At 41.4% G+C, this 25,550-nt stretch overlaps 1 protein-coding gene across 5 annotated transcripts in view; it reads right to left on the bottom strand.

The window, feature by feature from the left end:
• Positions 1-25,550, bottom strand: part of DHX35 (DEAH-box helicase 35) — a 782,267-nt gene that overhangs the window by 707,998 nt on the left and 48,719 nt on the right. For all 5 annotated transcript variants that reach the window (XR_010132262.1, XR_010132260.1, XR_010132261.1 and 2 more), the window contains exons 12-20: positions 25,139-25,349; positions 21,094-21,218; positions 16,554-16,608; positions 12,595-12,690; positions 9,558-9,652; positions 7,722-7,799; positions 6,128-6,257; positions 2,990-3,071; positions 712-783 (exon numbers count right to left, since the gene is read on the bottom strand). Coding sequence is in view for 1 of the 5 variants with exons in the window: in XM_004062147.5 (XP_004062195.3) it covers positions 712-783; positions 2,990-3,071; positions 6,128-6,257; positions 7,722-7,799; positions 9,558-9,652; positions 12,595-12,690; positions 16,554-16,608; positions 21,094-21,218; positions 25,139-25,349 (944 nt within the window). In the remaining 4 variants the exon portion in view is untranslated. The remainder of the gene's footprint in view (positions 1-711; positions 784-2,989; positions 3,072-6,127; positions 6,258-7,721; positions 7,800-9,557; positions 9,653-12,594; positions 12,691-16,553; positions 16,609-21,093; positions 21,219-25,138; positions 25,350-25,550) is intronic.

Raw genomic sequence — 25,550 nt, 5'->3', positions numbered from 1 at the left:
ATCTATAGTCTCAGCTACTCAGGTGGCTGAGGCAGGAGAATCACTTGGACCTGGGAGGCAGAGGTTGCAATGAGCAAAGATAGCGCTGCCACTGCACTCTAGCCTGGGCGACAGAGCGAAACTCTGTCTCAAAAAAAAAAAAAAAAAAAAAAAAGAACCGTGAGCTGGGATCCCAATTCATCTCTGCATAGCTGTGCCTCGTGCAGGGCTAAGCATCCAGTCAGTGGGTGAAAATGAACGTTTGCTGAGTGGATGAGTGAGTAGACAAATATCACTGTTTGCTTAAGAAGCTCTTTGCCAGAGCAGAAATTCTCTTTTTTTTTTCGACATGGAATCTCACTCTTGTCACCCAGGCTAGAGTGCAGTGGTGTGATCTCAGCTCACTGCAACCTCTGCCTCCCAGGTTCAAGCAATTCTCCTGCCTCAGCCTCCCGAGTAGCTCAGATTACAGACGTGCCCATCACACCTGGCTAATTTTTGTATTTTTAGTAGAGACAAGGTTACACCATGTTGGCCAGGCTGGTCTTGAACTCCTGACCTCAGGTGACCTGCCTACATTGGCCTCCCAAGTGCTGGGATTACAGGCGTGAGCCACCACGCCTGGCCCAGAGCAGCAATTCTAGAGGCAATGTCAAGAAACATGTACAGGAGAAAAACAAGAACATAGCCCTGTTCAAAGCAGGCACAGGCTAAGCAGCAGGATGCGCTTACCAGCGAGGCGGCTTCTCTGCATAGAGGACTGACGCAGGGTGTATGTGCAGCTCATGGTCATCACGGATGGTCCTTGGAACACAGAAGAATTTTGTCTGAAGCACATTTTAAATACTTATAGCAAGACTTTCCCACAGATATTTTTAATATTACCAAAAAAGCATGCAGACTGAACTTGTCACAAGCAAAACAATTATCTCCATCTTCTCTAGCAACCTTTCTTGATCCCTCTCCTGGCTGCCACCCCAGAAGTCAAGAATAAATCATGTGGAAAAAGTGAAGAGGAGAAAAGCAACATGCGGACACTTAGAAAAAACATTTAGGAATAAAATGCTCTGCCTATGTTTATGTATATCTTCTGCAGGTGCTCTTTCAAAACAATTTCCTTTGAAATGGAAATAATACATGTGATTTCTTCTATAATCTAAAAAGCAAAGTTAAATACTAAAGATAATGACTATAGGGGGATGTAATGATAATGAAAAAAGAAAGCTCACAGCCAGGCATGGTGGCTCATGCCTGTAATCCCAGCACTTTGGGAGGCCAAGGCGGGCAGATCACTTGAGGTCGGGAGTTCAAGACCAGCCTGGCTAACATGGAGAAACCCTGTCTCTACTAAAAATACAAAATTAGTTGGGTGTGGTGTCACATGCCTGTAATCCCAGCTACTCCGGAGGCTGAGGCAGGAGAATCGCTTGAAACCTGGAGGCAAAGGTTGCAATGAGCCAAGATCACCCCATTGCACTCTAGCATGGGCAACAAGAGCGAAACTCCATCTCAAAAAAATAAAAAAAAAAGCTCAATACTGGACTATTAATTTCTCTGAAATAGTACTTCCAATTCCAACTCAGTAGAATGATCTGTTTCTTGGGGGAAGTGCTTCAAGTGCTGTGACGGAGTGCCTCGTCAGCATTATCATAAAGCCAGCGTCCTGGGGTCCTGGGCTGTCCTACCAGGGGGTGGTGAGCTGATCAACACTAAATGTTGTCTCAAAGGAATGATTAGCCTGGAACCTCTTAGGTAGCCCACATTGTTGCTGAGGACACTGATAAAAGAATTTTCCAAACACTAGTCAAAATTGCTAACTCTCCAGGAGAGTGGGAGCAATCAAGATGACAAGCTGGCAGCACTCCTTAGGGAAGATCTCGGGCCACTGTGGGGGTCGCCTCCACATGGACAAGTTGCCTCAAATACAGACAACTCAGGGTGGGGAGGTGAGCTCATACAATGGGCAAATGAATCACAATACTGACAGGCTACAACATGCCTGGAGTAACAAAGAGAACATACTAGAGATCAATGTAAAGTGCTATCCTGCAGTTCCAACAGTCGGCTACTAGGATACTAGATGGAGCAGATCTGGCTGTCAAAATTAAAAAAGGCTCAGTGCGACTCTGGACTCATTAACAGGAGCCCAGGACAAGGGATATCTTGGCTGACCTCAAGATAACAGGGCAGTAATATTTTCTCAGGGAAAAAAAATTAATGACAAAATAATACATAGAAGAGCTGGGGAGAAATTCTTTGGAGTGTTCTCTTATTAAAGAACAGAAAATGATGATAGCTACACTTTTAAGAGGCTACAGTGAGGTTATGAAACTAAAATGAGCCAAAGACAGAAAAGACAGAATAAAAGTAACAATTCAAAGCACTGGAATGATTAGTTTGGAGAATCATGATACTGACAGGCTACAGTATGCCTAAGCTATGCTTAGTTTTCAGTGCATTTGAATATACTAAAGACCATTAGGAAGGCATCAATGAGTGATTTCCTATGCCTAGAAAATGGAACTGGAAGAATCAGGTTATGTAGCAGGAGGCACATCCAGCACATGAGAAACACCTGGCTACCTCCAAACACACCAGACGTGGCCACACTATACCAGGGTGGGAGGGGACTTCAGTCGTGCAGATCTCTAAAGACATAATAAACTAGCCAATTGTAAAATAACTTCTCTGAGAAACATTATTTTTAATAGTTTCTTCAGGTCATATTATTCTATCATTAGAATTGAAATATTACCAGCCTCAAGATGTATAATTGTCATCCTTCTAAAACATACAACATATAGATGAGCTGAATATGTGAGAATCATTTTTAGAAAGTCAAGATATTTTGCTTAAAGCTATGTCGCTAACCTCAACTCAGTTTTGGAAGGAGACATGGTAGAAATTACAAATAATTATGCAATTACTATCTCTGCACAGCTTTCTGTAGGGTTTGGGTCATTTGTAAGATTGTTCCTTTAACAAATGACTTCACCAAGTATCATGTTACCTATAAGCTCCAGTAGAATGAAACCTCGCTGCATTGGCGAAGAAGCCGGAGACAATGCACCTCAGAACCGGATCCGGGTCACCTACATAGGCAGCCAACAGAGAGGCAGGTGAAACCCTTGCCTGCCCTAGGCTCCGTGTGCTCTAACGCACAGGATCCACTCCCAGCACCACCCCAGGCTGCTTCAAGACACCTGGAAACCCTCTCCTGAAATGGCTCCAGCCCTACCCTTCCCAATGCTGGATGCCTGCCCCAGCACCATCTAAGGAGGTCCCACTCCCCACAACTGCTGCTGAGAACAATGCTGGTCTGCTCCTTGAACCTGGGACCCCTCCAACCTCCCCTAAGCCACAGATGACTGGACCATGGCTGGGCACCAGAACCTAAGAGTGCTGCTCTGCAGGCTGGTCAGTGACCTCAGAACTCCTTTGTAAAAGAGTGTCATATGGCAACGATGCTCTTTCTATAAAACACAAACTGGAAATACTACACAACATTACTTCTGTGGTTATGAGCTAGTGTTTGAAAATTGAAGTAATTCTTCAAATTTTTCAAATGTTCCATTTTAACTGGTGTTTCTATTGCTACAGCTAATACAGCTAACATCTTCCATGAATAAAGCTTCCCCACTATTAGATGATGTCCATAAGACACATTCCAAATTGTTGTGCAAAAGGCTAATGTTATTTTTATGGTTAATGACATATCACATCTCATCAATTTTAAGACTCGCTCTTTTTCTAACTTTAATTCACTGAAATTAGGATAGCATTTTACAATGATAACTGGCAGCATTTTTTTTCTTTGGTGACACAAAAAATAACGATGTTTCTTACACATGATGGTATCTTAGATCCAATGGAATAAAGCATGTTGGTAAGTAAGTTCCATAAAGGTGGTACTATTTCCAAAGCCATCAACAATATATAAAAATGGCAGTTTCACTGCATTCTTACTAGCAATGTTTTGGCAAAAAGTGTTACCTTCTTTTATATTACATTTATTTGATTACTATCGGCATATTTCTTCTTTTGTGAATTTTTTGTTCTAATCCTTAGCCCATTTATCAACCTGAAAACTGTTTTTTCCTAAATATATTAAATGAAATCATTCTATAATAAAGTTTTTGATCTTTGTTATTTATCTCATGACTGCTGAAAGTATCTTTCACTAATTGCTTTCTATTTTTTAACCCTTAGATGTTTTAAATTTGCATGTAATTTATTTAGTCTCCATGATTTTCTGTATTGTTCCTAAGCACTGAGCTGATAAATCTCAAATCTACATGTCTAAATATGATCTAATCCGATATCCAGTCTCTTCTCTCCTATTGTCCATAAGAAATTTCCATGTAAAATATGCACTCTAAACAGGGGTGATATCACTTCCAAAGGGGTGGAAACTGGTTCTTGGAGGCAGGGGGAGGGGAGCATCTTAGACACTACAATGGCCGGTGGCCCTCCAAAGCTCAATCCTACCCTACAAAATCTCATTCCTTAGTATTTAATTTCTCAGGCTGGGTAGAATTTAAATTTAACTTTTCTCCTGGGCAGGGGTCTGATAATGAAACACAGGTGAAGAACACCAATTGCTGAAGTAAGGCTGTCATCTACCTGCTGGGTGACAGGCGTTTGACCAGCTGCTCTCCAACTAGGTGCTCCTTGTAAGCGTCCTGTTTCTATCAATGACTCCAACATGGCTCAATGGCCCAGGTTTCAACTCTTCCCTCTCTCGTGAGTGTATTCACCCATCAAATATTCTCTGAGCGTCTCATATACTCCTCACTCCAAGCACTTGTCTCCAGTCCTCCTTCCCTAGAGTGCTCTTTGCCACCATTTTCTAATTCAACCAGACCCCAAAGCTTGACCGGACTCCCACCACACCTCAAGGAAGCTGAAAGACTTCCCAAGCCAGCCCTCTCTGGATTCCTTCTTCCCGGCATTCCTTCCACATCTGCCAGCACATCTTCTATGATTACTAAAGTATCTACTACTTTAACTTCGAAGAGGACTGATAATCTTAGTACTTTGTCTATCCATATGAATCTCTCCCTTCATTACACTGTTCCCTTAGAGTAAAAGCCAAGACTCCGTCATTATTTAATCACTTGCTCTTAGTATAAAGACAAAAGAAGACTGAAATGGAACCGCCTGGGCTCAGGTTCTGACTCCATCATACCCTCACTGTGTAACTTCAGCAAGTTACACTTTACCTCTTAGCCACGCTTTTCTCACCTATAAGATGGGGAAAAGAGCACACATTTCACAGCGTTGTTGTGAGCATTAAATTAATAAACACATGGAACACTCAGTGCACTGTCTAGCCACTTATAAGCACTCAGGAAATGTTACCAAGTACTAATGGTGCTGAGGATGTGGCTGAGTACCTGGCACACTGGGCTTTCAGGCTGACTGCTGAGGCGGGTGTGTCACTTCCTTAAAAGCGTAGACTTCTGAGCCACATACAGATCTGGCTCTCCTCCTTACCAGCTGCGTGGTCCTGAATTTAATCTACCTTCTCCCTAGGATCTTATGACTAACTGTAAAATGAGGATAACATTACCGACACCTCACAGAGTGCAAGATTGAGCAACAGAATATTTGGAGAACCCCTGCCACAGCGTAACCTACTGTGTCCCTGATTAATAGTAGTCACTATCACTGCTAGAGGCCAGAGACTATGTCTTACATAGTACTTTTCTGTCTTACCTTTAGTGGCTGCCTAGGCTAAATATCCAGCACTTGCTTTAATAATACTTGTCTTTGAATATAAAATTTAATTTTTATGTAATAGCTACTAATATCACTGACCAAAAAGTAATTTTTCTTGCAAAGCCTACATGGGAAAATCAATGACATAATGTGCACTGATGTGACTGTTAGTGATTCTTAAGTATTGTCATGGGCTATGAAATTCCTTTAGTAAGAATGCCCATCAGAAAGAAAAATAGACCTCCTTGGAAAAAATACGCAACTTGACCTTCAGCTTTTCACAGATGCAGGCAACTCAAAATATAAAACCTAGTGTTGGTACAGAGCACGCCACGCTGCCTCGCACTAGCCCAGCATGAGAACTTTAGGAAGACAACTCAACAGAATGAAGCAAGGGAGGTCACCAGCTGGGACGGTTTCTTCTCACCTTCACTAGACTTCTTGGGCACTTGAAACTTGACAAGAAGCTTTTTCAATTGTTCTCTTACAGTCGCAGCTCTGACAAGACCCTTGTAATTCAGGAAATGTTCCTGACACCATTGAGAGTTCTTATTGTGCTACAGAACAACCCAGAGAGAGGGAGTTAGAAAACAGACATGTTCTCGACTAAGGCTATGTTGTAAAGATCATTCTTCTCTCTTCCCCCATGTGCTGTTCAATGGCATAAGATCTAAAGATGGGAACTGGCCCTTTTTTGCCCCATCTCTCAAAACAGATGTTAACAACCTTGCACACATCTGACTGCTCTGCAACCTCACTCTTTACACTAAAGGGCAAATGAGAACTTAATGACACGCAGAAACGGTTTCAATCTTACATACCTTCATGAGATGTGAACTATCAGAAAGAACCATTTCTCCATGTGGTTCTTTGTAAATCAACTTTTCTTCTTTGGCATGCTTGAATGTATCACTTTATTATACTAGAAGCCAACAATATGACACTTGCCAATGTAGAAATAATTTACAAATTACTATTATTTGTCCCCAAAGCATGATTTTTCTATCAACAGTATTTAATTTTTTCTGCATTCATAAGTATGATCATTATGTCTTAGAGTAAATTATTGCTGTGGAAATGTACCTCTGAAATTCTATTGTTAAGTTAAAGTGCTTTAAAAAAGAAAATGTAATTAATAGAAGATATTCCAAGAAGGCAACCATAGAATAATACAATGTAGACCTATACCCACTTTCTACTGGTAGAGAAAGCTTCAGACTGCAGATGATACATTGTGCCTGTACAAATGAATTTTAACTGATTTAAGCCGTAAGTCTCAAAAAGAGATGAATTTCTTTTTTCTGAAAACTTTTCACCAACTGAATAATCTTCCTCAAATCACCGGTAAACGAAAATTTAGTATTTCTTCACTTCTAAAAGAGTATTTAAGAAATGAATACTAAAAATCTGAAATATTATACCCTTTCTTTTATGTAAGGTTTCTTTTTTCATCATTTTCATCACCTTTATTAACAATTTTTCATGAGAACTTTAAGCTGTATTATTTGCTTAGTTTTAAAGAATATTAACGATAAAAAATTAACATCACTTACAGCTAAATATGGGTGGGATATGTGAATATGCACAGATCTCAACTAAATGTCTTCTCATGGCAGCTGGGACAGCTTTGAAGATTCAACCCAGGACTACAAGTTGCTCTCAGCCTCATTCACCTGGCAGAAAATGTAACAGAACTTCCTATTCAAATATTGCCCTTCTGTCTACTGCACAGTGGATGTGAGATGACGTGAGGCTGGGCCACTGGCCTGCCACTAGTGTACCATATCTCCAAGCAAGGGAAAGCAATGAATGATTCCTGTGTTCTTCTCAGCAATACCTCACCACAAACTCAGGCAGAAAGCCCGACCCACCAGTTAGAAGTACTGGCAATAAATCTAACAGGAAAATCAAGGGCTCTCTTGGACGTTCCTTTACGAACTGAACTTCTGGGATCCTCCCTCCTAGATCACCTCCAGAGGGTGGTGTGTTGAGGCGGCACTTCGAGCAGTAGTTGTGCTTACTTTGATAAATGCTTCATATATATTGAGCATAGTGAGGTGGTCGCCCTCCTCCACAGCAAATTTACGGTGCACTCGAATCTGGAAAGAATGAAGCAACATTCAGAATTTCACTCTTGGCTGGGTGTGGTGGCTCACACCTATAATCCCAGCATTTGGTGAGGCTAAGGTGGGAGGATTGCCTGAACCCAGAAGTTCGAGACCAGCCTGGGCAACATAGGTAAACCCCATGTCTACAAAAACTAAAAAAAAAAATCAGCAGGGCATGGTGCTGTATGCCTCTAAGTCCCAGCTACTAGGCTGAGGTGGAAGGATCGCTTGAGCCCAGGAGCCATGTTTGCACCACTGCGCTCCAACCAAGGCAACAGGGCGAGACCCTGTCTCAAAAAAGAAAAAAAGAAAGAAAGAAAGAAATTGACTTTTGCACTGGGAAGTAATATTGCATGGTGAATAGCGTGTGGCTTATGCATTCAGAAAGACCTAGTTTGCAGCATTCTAGCTCTGCCATATCTCGAAAGAACTCAGCTTGGTTACTTAACCTCTCTCAGCCTTGATTTCCTTATCTGTAAAATCAGGAAACTAAACCTATCAAGATTGCTGTGGATTAAGATAATTTACTACAAGGTATCTGGCAAAGAAATTTGATAAAATGTTAGTGTTCTTGTCTCTCTCCTCCTCCAGGTTAATTAAAAACAAAACTAAACAAAAACAGACATAAGCATCTGGGCACAGAGGCAGAAAAACTTTGTAATCTATAGTTATACAACTGACAAGGAGGATCCCAACAATCCCTAAGAAAGTCTCTCTCCTCCTCATTACACACACAAATTCAGCCCCTCCATGCATAAGGCTGCTAATTCTCTGACTTTCAAACAGGAACTGACTTTGAACTCATCTCTGACCTACCTCTATCAGCACACCTTACTTCTGAGTATCTATCTCTTCAGTATCAAAACTTTTCCTTCCGTCTTTCCAGTGTTCACTCAATTGGTCATTGCTGATGCCTGCACCTTAGGTGGGGATTGGATCTCTCTAGCTTATAATGGCCCACCTGCGACATGACCATGATGTCGTGTGGTGCCCAGAATCAGCCTGCTATACCCTGGCACCTGACTTCTTATGTCACTAATGTGCCCACCAAGGTTTCTAGCAGAGCAGTCTGAATGACAATTTCCCTGACAGAAACTAGAAGTTGGTAGTTCAATGGTTAAGGTGTGGGGCTCTGGACTGTGAATCCAGAGCCAACAATTCTGGCTGCGCAACTGTGAATGAGTTACCTAACCTCTCTATGCCTCCATCTTTAAAACATGATAATAGGCCGGGCACGGTGGCTCACGCTTGTAATACCAGCACTTTGGGAGGTCAAGGCGGGCGGATCACCTGAGGTCAGGAGTTCGAGACCGGCCTGGCCAATATGGTGAAACCCCATCTCTACTAAAAATACAAAAATTAGCCGGGCGTGGTGGAGCACGCTTGTAATCCTAGCTACATGGGAGGCAGGAGCATCACCTGAACCCGGGAGGCAGAGTGCAGTTGCAGTGGGCTGAGATCACGCCACTGCATTCCAGCCTGAGCAACAGAGCGAGACTTCCTCTCAATAAATAAATAAATAAATAAAATATGATAATAATATCTACTTCCCAGGCTTATAATGAAGATAAAGTGGAATGATGCCTGCAAAACACCTGACACAACATCAAGCACGGAATAAACACTCAAAACATGAGCAGATCACATTTGTACAGCTCTGTCTTCAGCAGTTCCTGAGGACAGTTTTGACAAGGAAAGCTCAAAGCAAAAGAGACTGGTACAGACAGCCTGGGGACAGAGCTGACTTACTGCCTGAGACTTCTGGTTTGGGGGGACCACAAAGATATTCTGGATCTGCATCATGGCAGCGATGCTTAGAATTTCCTGAGAACAGCCGAAGTTTCCTGTAAAAGAAAAAGCATGTTTGGTTTCAACCATATAATGTGCCAACAAGAAGTAAAAGACATTTTCTGATACTTTCCTTGCACCACACTGAAGACTAAGATCATATTTTTTCTAGAGCTTAATTTTTAAACTGTATAGTATATAAGCCTGGGCAGCATGGCAAAACCCCATCTCTACAAAAAATTAAACAATTAGCCAGGCATGGTGGTATGTGCCTGTGGTCCAGCTACTCAGGAGGATTGCTTAAAGCTGGGAGGTCAAGGCTGCAGTGAGCCAAGTTCACGCCACTGCACTCCAGCCAGGGTGACAGCACAAGACCCTCTCTCAGAAAAATAAAAACAAAAAAATGAAGTTTATAAAATAAAAATATTTCGCTCAACCAAATGTGAAGTCCCATATGTAACCCAGATGAATAGTAGCCTTGAAGGACTCCAAAAAAGGAGGTGTTACTGCCCTCTGCAGCTGAAATACAGGGGACTCTGACTATAAGCCAAGGTCAAGACTGGCCCCATCACTAAGGGCAGGTCAGCTCCACACCTGCTCCCTACCCTCCTGTGGGAACATCTGGAATCCTGGCAGGAAGTCCGAGAGGGGACAGGGAATGAGCGGCTTGTGCCCCTTCTGCTGTTTCTCTGCTCCTGACCCCTTCTATGAAGTGGCTTCCTTCTCAAAAGGGTTCATCTCAGCTGGGAAGCCCAAGGCACAACTAGACCAGCAAAGCACGTTGGGGGCTGCTGGAGCACCTGGAAACAGTCACCAGCAATCACCACTCCAGGGCACAAGGCAGAGTACACTACACTGCTCGTCCCATCTCCCCACCACCTCCCATCTCATGAATGATGCACTTCCCCAGTCCACACTTAGAATCCTGTTTCTCGGCCAGGTGTGGTAGCTCACACCTGTAATCCCAGCACTTTGGGAGGCCAAGGCGGGCAGATGACCTGAGGTCAGGAGTTCAAAACCAGCCTGGCCAACATAGTGAAACCCCATCTCTACTAAAAATACAAAATTAGCTGGGCATGGTGGCACATGCCTGTAATCCCAGCTACTCAGGAGGCTGAGGCACAAGAATCGCTTGAACTGAACCCAGGAGGCAGAGGTTGTAGTGAGCTGAGATTGCGCCACTGCACTCTAATCTAGGCGACAGAGTGAGACATTGTCTCAAAAAAAAAAAAAAAAAAAAAGAATCCTGTTTCTAAATGGAAGGCTGAGGACAAGTGGTTGTTCCAAAACATAATTAGTTAGCTTTCCCCATACTGGGTCTAAAGTACATCTTCATAAATTGCTAGTTGACATAAAAGTTAGACAAAACCAAGAAAAAATTAAACTGTCTTTCCCAGAGGTAAAAAAACAAATTATACTTTCTAGATGACTTTGATTTCTAATTACGAGAAGACTTCCAGATCTTTTAACCTAGAACCCATGTCCTCACAAAAATCTGAAGAAGTCAAAGAAATTGGAACCCTCGTGTACTGCTGGCAGAAATGCAAAATGGTACACCTATTAATGGAAAATAGTAGGGCACTACCTCAAAAAACTAAAAACGGACTTATATGCTCTGACAATCACACTTCTAGGTATATATCCAAAGGAACTGAAACTGATATTTCAAGGCGATATCTGCATTCCCATATTCATTTCAGCATTATTTACAACAGCCAAAATTTGGAAGCAATCCAAGTGTCCATTCACTGGATGAATGAATAAAGAAAATGTGGTATATATAAATATGTACACACACAATGTAATAACATGCAGCCTTAAAAAAGAAGAGAACACTGTCATTCACAACAGCATAAATGGAACTGGAGGACATTATGCCAAGTGAAATAAGGCAGGCACAGAAAGACAAACACTGTATGATCTCACTCATATATGGAATCTAAAAAAGTCAATCTCATAGAAACAGAGAGTAGAAAGGTGGTTACCAGAGGCTGGGAGATCCCCCGGGTCAGGGGGTGAATGGAGAAAGAGGAGGTGTTGATCAAAGGGTACAAAGTTTCAGTTAGACTGGAGGATTGGGTTTTAGTGATCTATTGCACTGCATGGTGACCACAGTTAATAATAATGTATCGTATATTTCAAAACTGCTAAAAGAATAGAATTTTAACATTCTTAGCACAAATTCTTAGCACAAAAAAATGATAAGTTGGTGAGTTGGTGAATATGTTAATTTGCTTGAGTGAATCTACAATGTGTACATAGATTAAAACATCACACTGTAGCTCATAAATATATACAATTATTATTTGTCAATTAAAAATAAATTTTTAAAAATTAAAGAATTATCACGATTTAGTAATTCCACTTCTGGCTATATACCCAATAAACATAAAAGCAGGGACTCAAAATGATATTTGTGTATCCATGTTCATAGGAGCATTATTCACAATAGCCAAAAGTTAGAAGCAACCAAAGTGTCTGTCAACAGATAAATAAACAAAACATGGTATAGATATACAATAAAATACTATTCCGCCTTAAAAATGAAGAAAATTTTAACACATACTACAACATGGATGAACCTGGAAGACATTATGCTAACAGAAACAAGAGAGTCACAAAGGACAAATAGTGTGTGATTGCACTTCTGAGGGTTCTTAGAGCAGTCAAATTCATAGAGACAGAAAGTAGTGGTGGTTGCCAGGGGCGGGGCAGAGGAGAGAATAAGGAATTTGTGTTTACCAAGTATGGAGTTTCAATGGAAAAGATGGAAAAAGTTCTAGAAATGGATGGTGCTGATGGTTGCACAACAATGTGAACGTACTTTGTATCACAGAACTACACACATAAAATGGTTAAAACGATAAATGTTATGTTACAGATATATATATACTTTTTTACCATATTGTACCCTCTTCCCCAGGGTGCTCAGAATTCAGGCAAACAACACCTCTGACAGTCAAAATAAAATCAATTCAAGCTATCAGGCTCTACCCACCTGATTCAAGCAGCATTTTGGCAAACATGGGATTCAAAGGAAACTCTGCAATTCTCATGCCAAGCGGTTCAGTCAGGCGACAGTCTTTGTCCAGACCTGCCATAAGAACAACAAAAGAAATCAGAAGGTAGGTACCATTGTGTTGGAAGGCACACAGTTGCTGAGAGAATAAAAGGTAATGTATGCTAAAAAGAAGAAAGTATCCAAAAGATGATTCATGTACTACCAAACTCCATTTGACACTAGAGTGCCATTACATTAAAAGAAGAAAAGATCTCCACTGAGCTCTTGAATACCCAATTTTTTTAAAAACTGATACTTCTAAAGACTTCTATTCAAGGACTTAATTATAAGGAAATCCCCCTGCAGCCTTCTCCTGCTTGTACCCTCTCCTCAATCCACAAGAGCCTCACCTGTTCCCACTACTCCGAAGAGACCACTCTTCCCAAGAACCTAACAACTGGGTAGCACCAAACGCAAGGCATCTTCCTGATGGCCTCAGCAGCACTCGGCTCTGCTGGCCGCTGCTTCTTGGAACTACTCTTCGCCAGCTCCTGGCCCCCCACTCTCCTGGTTCTCTGCCATCTCCATTGCCCCCTCACTGTCTGGACTTTCTTCCACCTCCAGGACCGGACAGGCCACAGATGTGCCAGGATGGTATCGATGGCATCCCGTGTCCTGTGCCCTTCTCATACTAAATGAGTGATACGGTTTGGCTGTGTCCCCACCCAAATCTCACCTTGAATTATAAACATGTCAAGGGCAGGGCCAGGTGGAGATAACTGAATCACAGGGGCAGTCTCCCCCATACTGTTCTCGTGATAATAAGTCTCACAAGATCTGATGGCTTTGTAAATGGGAGTTCCCCTGCACAAGTTCTCTTGCCTGCTGCCATGTAAGACATGCCTTTGCTCTTCCATGACTGTGAGGCCTCCCCAGCCATGTGGAACTGTGAGTCCACTAAACCTTTCCTTTCTAAATTACCCAGTCTTGAGTATGTCTTTATTAGACGCAATGAGAACAACAATGAGCAACTACAGGGCCAGCAACTTGGAATCTAAACACTAACCCAGATCCCTCTGGTGCCAACACCAGCCCTGTTCATGCAACTGCCTCCTGAGCATTTTGCTGAACTGGGCTGACTCTTTCAACTCCCCACCTGCCCTTCTTGCCCTCTATTGGCAATACCTTGCCAATATCCAGGTATTGGATTCCCAAGATATAGACTACTGTTTTACTACTTAAACGCTGCAAGATCTCAGAGTAAGGCAGAGCTCAGTAAGACATCTCTTTAAAGGTGGTAATTCAGCTTGAAATCAAATGAAGCTGGTGGGGGGGGGGGTCCCTCTATCTTTTCCAGCTTATTTAGGGTATTGAAGAAATAGGAAATATTTTAAATTTCATTCTGTTTGACTGGAGAAAAACCAGCCCAAATAAAAACTCCTATGCTGTCAACATTCTCTCATCCTCACTACAGATCAGCCCAGGAAATGTGCTTTCGAGTTCCTATTACATGCTTGAGAAGAGTGGGTGGAAACCTTCTCCAACACACATTCACTCGAGGCTGATCTTATGTAAATCCAGCTGAAGGTCTTTTAAATCACTGGAGATCTTTTAAATCAGTAACTGGCTATTCACAGAGAAGTAAAATCAACATAATGAATGAAGATGGACCCCTACCTCACTCCACACCAAAAAAGTAACTTAAAATGGATCAGACCTAATGTAAGGGCCAAAACTATAAAACCTAGGAGAATATCTTAATGACTACAAGTTAGGCAAGTTTCTTAGACATGACACCAAGGGCACACGTAACAAAAGAAAAATACAGATAAATGGAACCACACAAAAACTTAAAATTTTTGTACTGCAAACAATACTAATAAGTAAAAAGTAAGTACATGTAAGTAAAAAGCCAAAACACAAAAATGGGAGAAATATTTACAAACCACATATCTGATAAGAATATGTGCCCAGAATGCATGAAGAACTTCAACTCAATTTAAAAAAAAAAAAAAAGACAACAGCACAAATAAAAATGGGCAAAGGATTTGAACAGACTTTTCTCCAAAGAAGATTTACAAATGGGCAGCAAGCACACAAAAAGGTGCTCAACATCATGACTCATCAGGGAAACACAAATCAAAACCAAGAGATACCATTTCACACCCACTAGGATGGCTATAACACAAAAGACAGACAATTACAAGCATTGGCAACAATGTGGAAAAACTGGAACTCTCATACATTGCTGGTGGGAATGTCCACCAAAACCATATTTATATGCTAATATTTATAGCAGCATTATTTATATCAGCCAAAAAGTGGAAACAACCCAAACGTCTATCAACCAATGAATGGATAAAAAATATGTGGTATATCCATACAACAGAATATTATTCAGCGATAAAAAGGGATAAGGTATGAATATATGTTACAACATGAAGGAACCTGTGAAGCATCATACTAAATGAAAGCTGCTATGGTTTGGATGTAGTTTGTCCCCACCAAAGCTCATGTTGCAATTTGATCCCCAACGTGACAGTGTTGGGAGATGGGGCCTACTGGGAGGTGTATGGGTCATGAGGGTGATCCCCCTCATGAACAGATTAATGCCCTTACCCAGGGTGAGTAATGGATTAGTTCCCATGACAGCAGGTTCTTAAAAGAGCCTGGCTTCCTCTGTTTCTCTTCCTGGCTTCCTCTCTTGCCATGTGATCTCTGCACCCGCCCACTCTCCTTTTGCTTTCCACCTTGAGTGGAATCAGGCTGAGGCCCTCCTCAAATACAGCTGCCTAATCTTGGAGCTTTCGGCCACCTGAATCGTGAGCCAAATAAACCTCTTTAGAAATTACCCAGCCTCTGGCATTCTGTTATAGCAACAGCAGACAGACTGAAACAGAAGCCAATCACAAAAGACCACATATTATACAATTCCATTTACATGAAATGTCCAGAAAAGGCACACCTATAGAGATAAAAACTCTCTATAGAGATTGAACCAGAGAGTGGTTGCCTTGGGCTGGGGGACTAGGGGGAAAGAGAATGAGAAGTTCGGCGCTAATGGGTAAAGATTTCTTTTTTGGGTGATGAATATGCTCTACAATTAGACTGTGGTGATGGTTGCATAACCCTGAATATATGCTAAAAGCCTCTGAATTTGTACACTGTAAACGAGTGAATTGTATAGTACATAAACTATACTTCAATACAGCTATTTAAAAAAAAAGTAACACTCAAAATAAATCTCAAAAAGCAAAATCTCCACTAAAACTTAATTCAAAATTGGAAATTATATTCATTTGTGGTACCAGTCACAGAAGAGACAGTACTCCCCAAAGAGGTGAATTCAGACTATGATTTTCTCTATGTCAAGATAAACGCTATTAAGGTTGGGACAAAAGCAATTGCGGGTTTTGCCATTACTTTCAATGGCAAAAACCACAATTATTTTTGCACCAACCTAATAACATCTTCAGTCGACAACTGAATAGAAGTTCCCCCATAACATGGTGTTAGAAGCTGATAATGTCCCCAATTCTCCACAAGCAACTCCAGGAATGAAATGAAGAGGATTTAGGGAGAGAATACTGAGCCACGATCTTTAAGGATGTGGTTGTTGGGTGGAGAAAAAAGGTCTGGGGAGGTAAGATCTAACATCCTGGTAGGGAACTGCTGATCTCTAGACATCTCTTAGGAGTGTAGCCCTGGTGATTCTTACTAATAGCTTCTGACGAACTGGCATGTTTTATATACTGGCTGTCATAATTAGCTTTCATGTGTCTAATTATGGTCCCAACTTCCTATTTCAATAAAGTATCATTAGGGGGATTATATATATGGGGAGAACCAATCCCATTCCTGAAGATACTAAGAGCCCTAAAGTGAATACGACCTCACTAATATCGCAAAAGACAACACATAATAATAAGAGAGAATGATGAGAGAAACCGGCATACCTCCCAGAGCATACAGTAACTCCAAGGCTTGAACCATCGACTGTGCTGGAGGGGGCTGGAAAAAACATAAAAATCTTCCTAAATCAATTTATTTGGGCAACAAACATTAAAATGTGGCTGTTTCCTTTCCAAATCCATTCTCCCCTCTAACATGCCCCATTCTTCCCAGCCTCCATGTTTCTGTTCTTGCTGTTGGCACCTCTTGAAATGTCCTTCCTGTCCTTCTAGGCACCCTTGTACTGCTTGGCCTTTAAGGTTCAGCTTGATGAAACATTTCCCTTTGAAGTGCTCCCTCATCCTCCCCTCCATCAGAAGTGATAGGTCCCTATCTTAAACTACCTCTTCATTTTCCTTAAACCCTTCTGAGACATTTCTAATTTTTACTTCACAGCCTCAACCTTCTACCACACTGGGGCCCCAGGACACTGCAGCACTCAGGGCTCGGGGATGATTTATCTTTGCATCCTCCATAGACCCACTCCAGGCCCCGTGGTGGGTAAATAACATACACTGAATTTGTTTTTTCTTAATCCCTGTCTGGAAACTGCAACATATGTTGAATCTGAATTTCAAAAAATAATAGTTCTAGAGAACTTAAAGTTCATAAGCAAAGCTGATGTAGTGAGCCTCAGTCTGATTTCCCAGATCTTTACCTCCTTTCCTTCGACAAATCTTGACTGAGCACCTAAGTGCCAGGCATCATATTTTTTTCTCTCTAAATTATGTGGTTTCTAATAACCCAGGTAATAAAATTATAGTACACTTTTAAACTGCATAGCATGTTTTCTAAACGCAATTTTTCTAAATTCACATAGCATTTTTTTCTAAATGCATTCACATAACAAATGTATTTTAATCATCACATTGTTTTAGCTCAGTTTTACAGATGAGGAAACTGAACTGCAATAAGGAAAAGACAGCTGAACAAGGTCATATAGGCAGTTGGTGGCAAAGCTGAACTCAGGCCTCATTTTTCCCAGTCTACCTTCCCTACTTTGTTTGCCAAAGACCAAAGTTAAACTTTTTTAAAAGTTGTAGTGACCGTACACACAGGTGAACCACTTACGAGGGCAGGAACTAAACCTATTGGATTCATTACACAGAGAGGATTCAACAAATCACCATTGAGCAAATCATGTAAATGATCCACTAGCCCTTCCTTAGTGCTTACAACATCTTTCTCTACAAAGAGGCAAAATGGGCAACACCTAAATGAAGGAGCTTAAACCCTCTGGGATCTTTTACACTGAGAGTGGATGAGGTAACAGGAATAGCAATCTCTGAACTAGGCTTTTAACAATTACAGAAAAAACTAACAAGGTCATCTCTGACTCAATTCCTGGCCCGATTTCCAGTCAATTAACAAAAAAAACTTATCCCCCTCTCCACAAAAATCTTATCCATAGTATTTTCATCTAATCACATTCACTAGTATTTCTCTATGACCTCAACTGATTTGGGATAATACAGAAACACTGTTTTAACATATCTGGAATTACTGTTTATGTATAGTTTTAGTGTGGTCTTCTCACTACATGTTTTTCTGTTTTCATTGTTTCTTGCACCCATACAAACTTCACAGTAACTACTTGGGATGGCTGCACAATACTCTATAACAATCATACTCCATAAAAAAGTCAATTTTCTTATTGCTGGGCAATTAAATTGTTTCCAGTTTTTCACCATTGTAAATAACATTGCTAAATATACAAAATTATATGTACTCTGTAATTTCAATCATAAAAACCACAATTTCAGGGGATAATAACCAGAAGGAAATATGTGAAGATAAATTTGTATGGTTTTTTTTTTCATTTTTCAACTGTCCAAAAGTTTTACGATAATTTTCATTATTTATATTTTTAAATGTAATATAAATGCTATAAGCATTATCATATATGTAAGCTTTTTTTCTTCTTCTGAATTATTTTTTCAGGAGAAATTTTTATGAGAAGAAATAGCAGACATTTCTACGGCTCATTAAATGTTGTCAGAAAGTCCTCCATGGGGACAGAAACAGTATAACATGGGAGGAATTTACTTTCCCAAATTGTGGCAGTTTTGGATTTCACCATTTTTGTTTATACTCAATCATTTAATTAGTGTAAAGTCAACTGTGCACAGTGGCTCACTCCTGTAATCCCAGCACTTTGGGAGGCCAAGGTGGGCAGATCACCTGAGGTCAGGCGTTCAAGACCATCCTGGCCAACATGGCAAAACCCCGTCTCTACTAAAAATACAAAAAATTAACCGAGCATGGTGGCTCTTTCCTGTAGTCCCAGCTACTTGGGAGGCTGAGATACGAGAATCACTTGAACCCAAGAGGCAGAGGTTGCAGTGAGCTGAGATCGCACAACTGCACTCCAGCCTGGGTGACAGAGAGAGACTCTGTCTCAAAAAAAAAAAAAAATTAGTGTAAAGTCATCCTTTATAGCTATATCAACGTGCAGTCACCTCTCTCCTAGAGAAGGTCAACATGTCCTAATGATAGTTGAAATTTGAATTTGTGCTGTTTTTTTCCTTTAGCTTTTAGTGAATATTTACCGTAAATGATGTACATATAAAAACTCTTCGTATTTTTTGAGATACTGATCTGTCATTTCTGTCACTGTATGTTTTTCTTTAATTTTACATGTGGGGCTTTTCATAAGCTTTTAAATCAGCACGTACTGTTTATCTTTTCTTTTTTTTTTTAAGAAAGAGTCTCGCCCTATTGCCCAGGCTGGAGTGCAGTGGCACAATCTCAGCTCACTGCAACCTCCACCTCCCGGGTTCAAGCGTTTCTCCTGCCTCAAGCCTCCCAAGTAGCTGGGACTACAGGCGCATGCCACCATGCCTGGCTAATTTTTGTATTTTTAGTAGAGACGGGGTTTCACCATGTTGGCCAGGCTCGTCTTGAACTCCGGACCTCAAGTGATCCACCTGCCTCGGCCTCCCAAAGTGCTGGGATTACAGGCATAAGCCACCACGCTCAGCCTGTTTATCTTTTCTTTATAATATCTTCTACTCTACACCAATAATCAAAGGGTCCATTTTCCCTATACTTATGGTAAGTACACAATTTTCTTTGGGGGAGTTGATATTTGTATGTTCTATTCTTTCATTCACCTAGTTTACCATCACATATGACATTAGGGACTTTACTATCCAAGAATCCAGACTTTCCAGACTTGTCATATCATATACAGTTGGGAAAAAACAAAGTTCTCAAATCATAAAAATTCTAGAAGAAAATATGAGTGAATATGTATTAACTGACCCAAATATAAGAAGTACTTCATAAGGGCAAGAATAACCAAAGAGGCCGGGGGTGGTGGCTCACGCCTATAATCCTAGCACTTCGGGAGGCCCAGACGGGGTGGATCACCTGGCCTGCTCAGGAGTTTGAGACCAGCCTGGGCAACAAGGCAAAACCCTGTCTCTACTAAAAATATAAAAAATTCGCCAGGCGTGGTGGCACACACCTGTAATCCCAGCCACTCAAGAGGCTGAAGCACAAGAATCACTTGAGCCTGGGAGGCAGAGGTTGCAGTGAGCCAAGATGGCACCACTGCACTCCAGCCTGGGCTACAGAGTGAGACTGTCTCAGAAAATAAAGAAAGAAAAAAAGAATAGCCAAAGAAATCATAAAGGCAAAAATAGATTACTGTGAATATGTTTAGAATGTCCACACATTAAAAAAAAAAAACAGTAAAATATAAATAGAAAATATTTGTAAGAAATATTATAAAAATTAATGTCTTTAATATTCAAAGGACTCTTGAAAATCACTAACAGACACAAATTCTAACAGATAAATAGCTTAACAATTCAGAAGAAATACAAACTGACTAATAAATGTTTTTATAAAAATCTATCTTATGAGAAATTTAAAAATAATTATAATAAAGGTGATTTCCTCTCTCTGGCCAATCAAATCAGCAAAACTAAAGAAGATAACATGGCACAATGGAAGTACCACCAGGTGGGCATTCAGGCACTGCTAGAGTTGACATTGGTAAAGCAATCTGGCCATGTAACAGGACCCTAAACAGGACGATGGCCCTTTGACCCAGTCATTCCACTCCTAGAAATCATCTCAGGAAGCAATCAGGCACAAGGGTCTTCCTGCAGCTCTATCTAAAGCTGCAGGAAGGATCCCCCAATCATGGTACTCCTGCATCTAGGCCTCTACAAAGACTAGCTGTCCTGGAACTCTCCACTCCTAACCTGGTGAGATCCTATTTGGGTTTCAGGTTTCACCTGGGAGGCCCTTCCTTTGTCTCTCAGAGCCCTGGGCACACTGCTCTGTAATTACCCACTTACTTGTCTCTATTCCCCAGCAGACAAGAACAGGAACTATGTAAGAATAGGAATTGAGGCTACCTTGTCTGGCTGTTTTCCCCTACGTCCTGCACAGGGCCTGGTTGCAAAGCAGACACACAACACATGACCTGAGTAGGGAAAAAAAGGAAAGATGGCATGCCCTACGACAATGTCCTGACATCCCCCTGTGAGCTCCCTAGCCTCCCTATGGCCCCAGACAGCAGGCAGGACTTACCGACATGAAGTGGAACCTGAGGACATTGTCAATTCCTAGTGCTTTCAGCTGCAGGATGACAGGTGCCAAATTACTACGCTGCATCTCAGGAACCGTAGACTGAGGCAACTTGTCAAAGGCTTCCTCTGAGGATAGGAAATCAGAACTGTTTGGGACCAAATGTCACAATCAAATGCAATCACTATGCCAAGGGACAAATTTTCTTCTTTATCTTGAACAAGGGGCTCTAGGATTCTAGAAGCAGATGCACATGATACCATGATATAAAGTTATTTTTATACTTAGGAAACACCATTCTATTTTTAAAATGCCTTAAATATATTTGAATACACCTTTATAAAACTTTATCTAAAATTCTGTTTTTTAATGTTTTTTGTCAGCAAAACATTAAATCAAACCAACAAGTACTCGCTTTATCACTATCAGTTCCCAGTTGCCACCATCTCTGTTTGGAATAAGTCAAGGAAGCAAGAGCTTCACATACAAGCAAAGAACAATTTCAAGATAAATCACCAAAATACAACAAATGACCAAATCTTATAAAGAGCAAAAATTGTCCAAATCAAATTTTTAAATCAACAAGCCAGGTACACAATATCATTCCCAGAATCCAATGCTGCCCCAAACCAAGAAATGAATGTTTACATGCCCTACCAGGAAGAAAAGGTGACCTTATACAGGAAAAAGCATCCTAAGACACAGAGATCTCAAGACAGGAAGGGCAGAAAGGGAGGGGGAAGGAGAAGAGACTTTGGAAGAAGGCCTTTTTATAAAAGCTAGGCAGGAAGGGTGGGGAAAAAAGAGGAAGAGATTAACTCATTTTCATGTATATTCAGAAAGCTTAAGGATTATATAGAGAATGCTCCACCCACCAAAACCTCCCACATCAGTCAACATTTTAACTGAGGTACACCCTTCTTAAACAATACAAGGGTGACCCAACTTCCATTTAGATCATAAAGCTTTAGTTAACTAGAGGAAAAAAAAAAAAAAAGTGCCATGAAGAAATACCACTATCTCCGAAAAACTTCAAAAAGGTTTTCTTTGAGAAAACAGACAACCAATATTCTGTGGACTAATTGATACAAATTGGGTCTAACTAGAAGGTTCTGGATGACGGCCAACAGCAGGAAGCTCCAAATGAGCTACTTCCTTTAGTTTCAAGAGAATTTGGGGTACAGCTTCTTGATAGGATAACCCCATTTTCCAAGCACACTACTAACCAAAGGAGAAACAAAGTTACCACATAAGAGGACCACCCTGCTGAAAAGCTCACAGGAAGTGGGTGTTTCCTAAAAGTTCAATGACACGCAAGCTCTCCTGAGGACTCAAGTGTGTGAAGCATGGGGCCAGAAGCTGTAGGAGTCACAGGCAATCCCCTTGAAAAGCTTCAGTGATATGCAGGGGCCTGGGACCTGGACCAGAAACAGTTGACCCTCAAGGAGAAATAGGAAAAGTCCCAAGGAGTGGTCCTCCCAAAGAGAAATGGAGGCTCAGGGAAGGAGGAAGCAGGGTGGCTGGAAGAAGGCCTCCAGGGAAGCTGCATGTTGCCATTTGAGGGAGGATTTGAAGGACAAGGAGGATCTGTTGGGCAAAGAGGAAACAGCTCAAGGAAAAGGTATCTAAGCGTTTCTCATGCAGAGAGCATGTCGTGTAGTAGTTCAGCTGAGAAGCAATTTGTAGTGGTTAGTAGGAGAAGATAAGCTGAGGAAAAATCCTGGATGGTTTGAGAAAATGTGGAGGGTCTGAGCAGGTGGTACCCTGTTCAAAGCAATACTTTCTGGAGGCTCCTGTGGAAGCCTAGAGGCTGGACACCAGTGCACTCATTACAGTCAGGGGCCCTCCCCAACCCCACTTCCACTAAACTGCTCATGCAAAGGGATTCAGTGACTTTTCACCCAAATCCACCTGCCTATCTTTAGTCCATGATTTCTTGGCACATGAGATAATGCTGGCCTCTTTAAAAGTAACTTGAGCTCCTTAAAAGTTAAACAAAATTACATATAACCCTGTAATAGCCAAAACAAATTAAAAACACCTACTCAAGTACATGTACATGCAGGTTCATACCAGCACTATTCACAATAGCCAAAAGGCAAAAACAGCCCAAATGTCCACAACTAATAAGTGAATAAACAAAGTGTGGTTTATCTATACAACAGAATATTAGTCAGTAATAAAAAGGAATGAAGTACATGCTACAATGTAGATAAGCCTCAAAACCATTATGCTAAAAGAAGCCAGACACAAAAGGTCACATATTGTATGACTCTTTATATGAAATATCCAAAAGAGAGAAATCCATTGAGAAGAACACAGGTTGGTGATTTCCAGGGACTGGTAGCCAGAAAGAATGGGGAGAAACTGCTTAAAGCATAAGGGATTTTATTCTGGAGTGGCTGAAATGTTCTGAAACTAGATGGAGGCAGTGGTCACACAACATTGTGAATATAATAAATTGTTCACTTTAATGTGTTTAATGTTGTGTTATGTAAATTTCACCCCAATAAATAATTTTTGAAGAGAAAAATGTCTTGAAACCTTCTCTGCATGTCAGAATCCCTTTCAGTCCTGGCTCTCCCTTTTCCACTCTAGTCATTCCTTCTTAGCATCTTCAGTGGTTGCCCTTGGTCCTCAGGCCCTGGGTTCTGCCTATTCCCTCCCTTCAGTGAATGTTCCAAACCCACTTCCTTCCCTGCAAGTACTTGTACATACATTCCATTCCCTCTGCCTGGTGCGTTGAAATTGAATCTCCCCAATCACCTCTTCGCCTAGATAAGGACTGTATTGCCAGTAAGATCAGGCTCAAACAACACCCTGGTTGTGAAGCACTCCCCAAATCCCCAGAAGGATAACACCAGCTTCTAGGAGAAGGCATCTAAGGTAGCTTCATGAGGGAACTGCCATCTGAGAGAGGATTTGAAAGATAAGGAAGATCTGCTGGGCAGGGAAAACAGCCCAAGGAAAAGCCTCTGCTCTCTGCTTCCAAGGCTCCCGATTCTTTATGGCTCCCTATCATACCATAATATGCTGATCTGTTTTGAGGTCTACCTCCACCACCAGACTGTCAGCCACTGTGGCCACAGACCATGGTTACTAGCCCCAGATCTCCAAGCTCTAGCACCGTGGCCAGCATACAGCAGGTGCTCTGCAAACATCTGCTAAAAGAAAGATCAACATCAAAGACTGAACAAGGACAATAATAACCAGAAAGGAAAAGAAGAGACAAATGGCAGAGCTAAAACCCCTGGACCTTCTTCAGGGGTGGCCACACCAGAAGAAACAAAACAAAATAAAAAACCCTGGGCCTGGTTAAGTGAATGCAGATGGATACTGGATAAAGAAGAGAATTAACAATGACTTGGAAATTGAGTCTGGACAACTGGAGAAAATGTCAGCAGCATTCCCCACAGAAGAGAAGTGCAGAGAAAGAGCAGCTCTGGGTCCATCACTGTCTATAGGTAAGGCTGTCTTCAAGCTGGATAGAAAGCTCCAGAAAGGCTGAGACAGTATTAAAATTGCCTTCTGTTCCCTCAGAGCCTAGCATGATGCACAGCACAGAGGAGGAGCTCACCAACTATTTGTTTTCTATGAATGAGTCTCGGGACAGACCTTCCATTTTCACTTGGCAAAGATGCTCTGAACCAGAAGTAAAAGGGGAACCCAATGTGAGGCTCCGCAAGACTCAGGGATCTTGGAATACAAAAACAGCACATTAAGTCAAGAAAGAAAGGCAAGAAAGACAGGCTCCAGGACACACAGCCCACATCCTAGGGACAAATGGCTACACAGGCCTGTGCCCAGATGTTAGGTTAGAACAGGATAGCAAATAAGCAGTCACTCACAGGCCAGCTTTGGCCAATGGGGACTAGTAGAACACCATATTTAGAGTGAGGAAAGCAGTGGGGATCTGATTACACAGGGCCTTGTGAGGAAGGCCTGTATTTTATGTTAAGTTCTACCATTAGGAGTAAACATTTGCTACACTCTGTTGCCCAGGCTGACTATAAGAAAGTCGAAAACCCTTAGGGAAAGCCACACTAACCTGTATAAAGGCGATAACATTTTCCCGAGCGACTACGACCACCACGTCCTGCTCGCTGATTAGCTGATGCCTGGGAGACTGGCACCACCACCAAGCATTCAATAGCTGTCCTGGGATTGTAGGCTCGGAGTTTCACAAAGCCACAGTCGATCACATACACAATGCCGCTGATTGTGATAGAGGTTTCTGCCACATTGGTGGCCACTATCACCTACGTTCCCCACAGAAAGAAGAATAAAACTCATTTTATTCTTTTTGCTTTTAACAAACTCGTAAAAATCCTAAAAGATTTAACATTTCCAACATTGCAGAATCTGTGAGAGGCAGTTTAATATACTAGAAAGACTGTGAGTTTCCAAGTCAGGGGGTGCCCTGGGTTTGAATTCTCCCTAATCATGTGACCCTGGACAAG

The sequence above is a fragment of the Gorilla gorilla genome, chromosome 21, assembly GCF_029281585.2.
Source record: "Gorilla gorilla gorilla isolate KB3781 chromosome 21, NHGRI_mGorGor1-v2.1_pri, whole genome shotgun sequence".
NCBI classification, from domain to species: domain Eukaryota; kingdom Metazoa; phylum Chordata; class Mammalia; order Primates; family Hominidae; genus Gorilla; species Gorilla gorilla.
The sequence above is the reverse complement of the archived record's forward strand: the minus strand, read 5'-3'. Positions and strand labels throughout refer to the sequence as shown.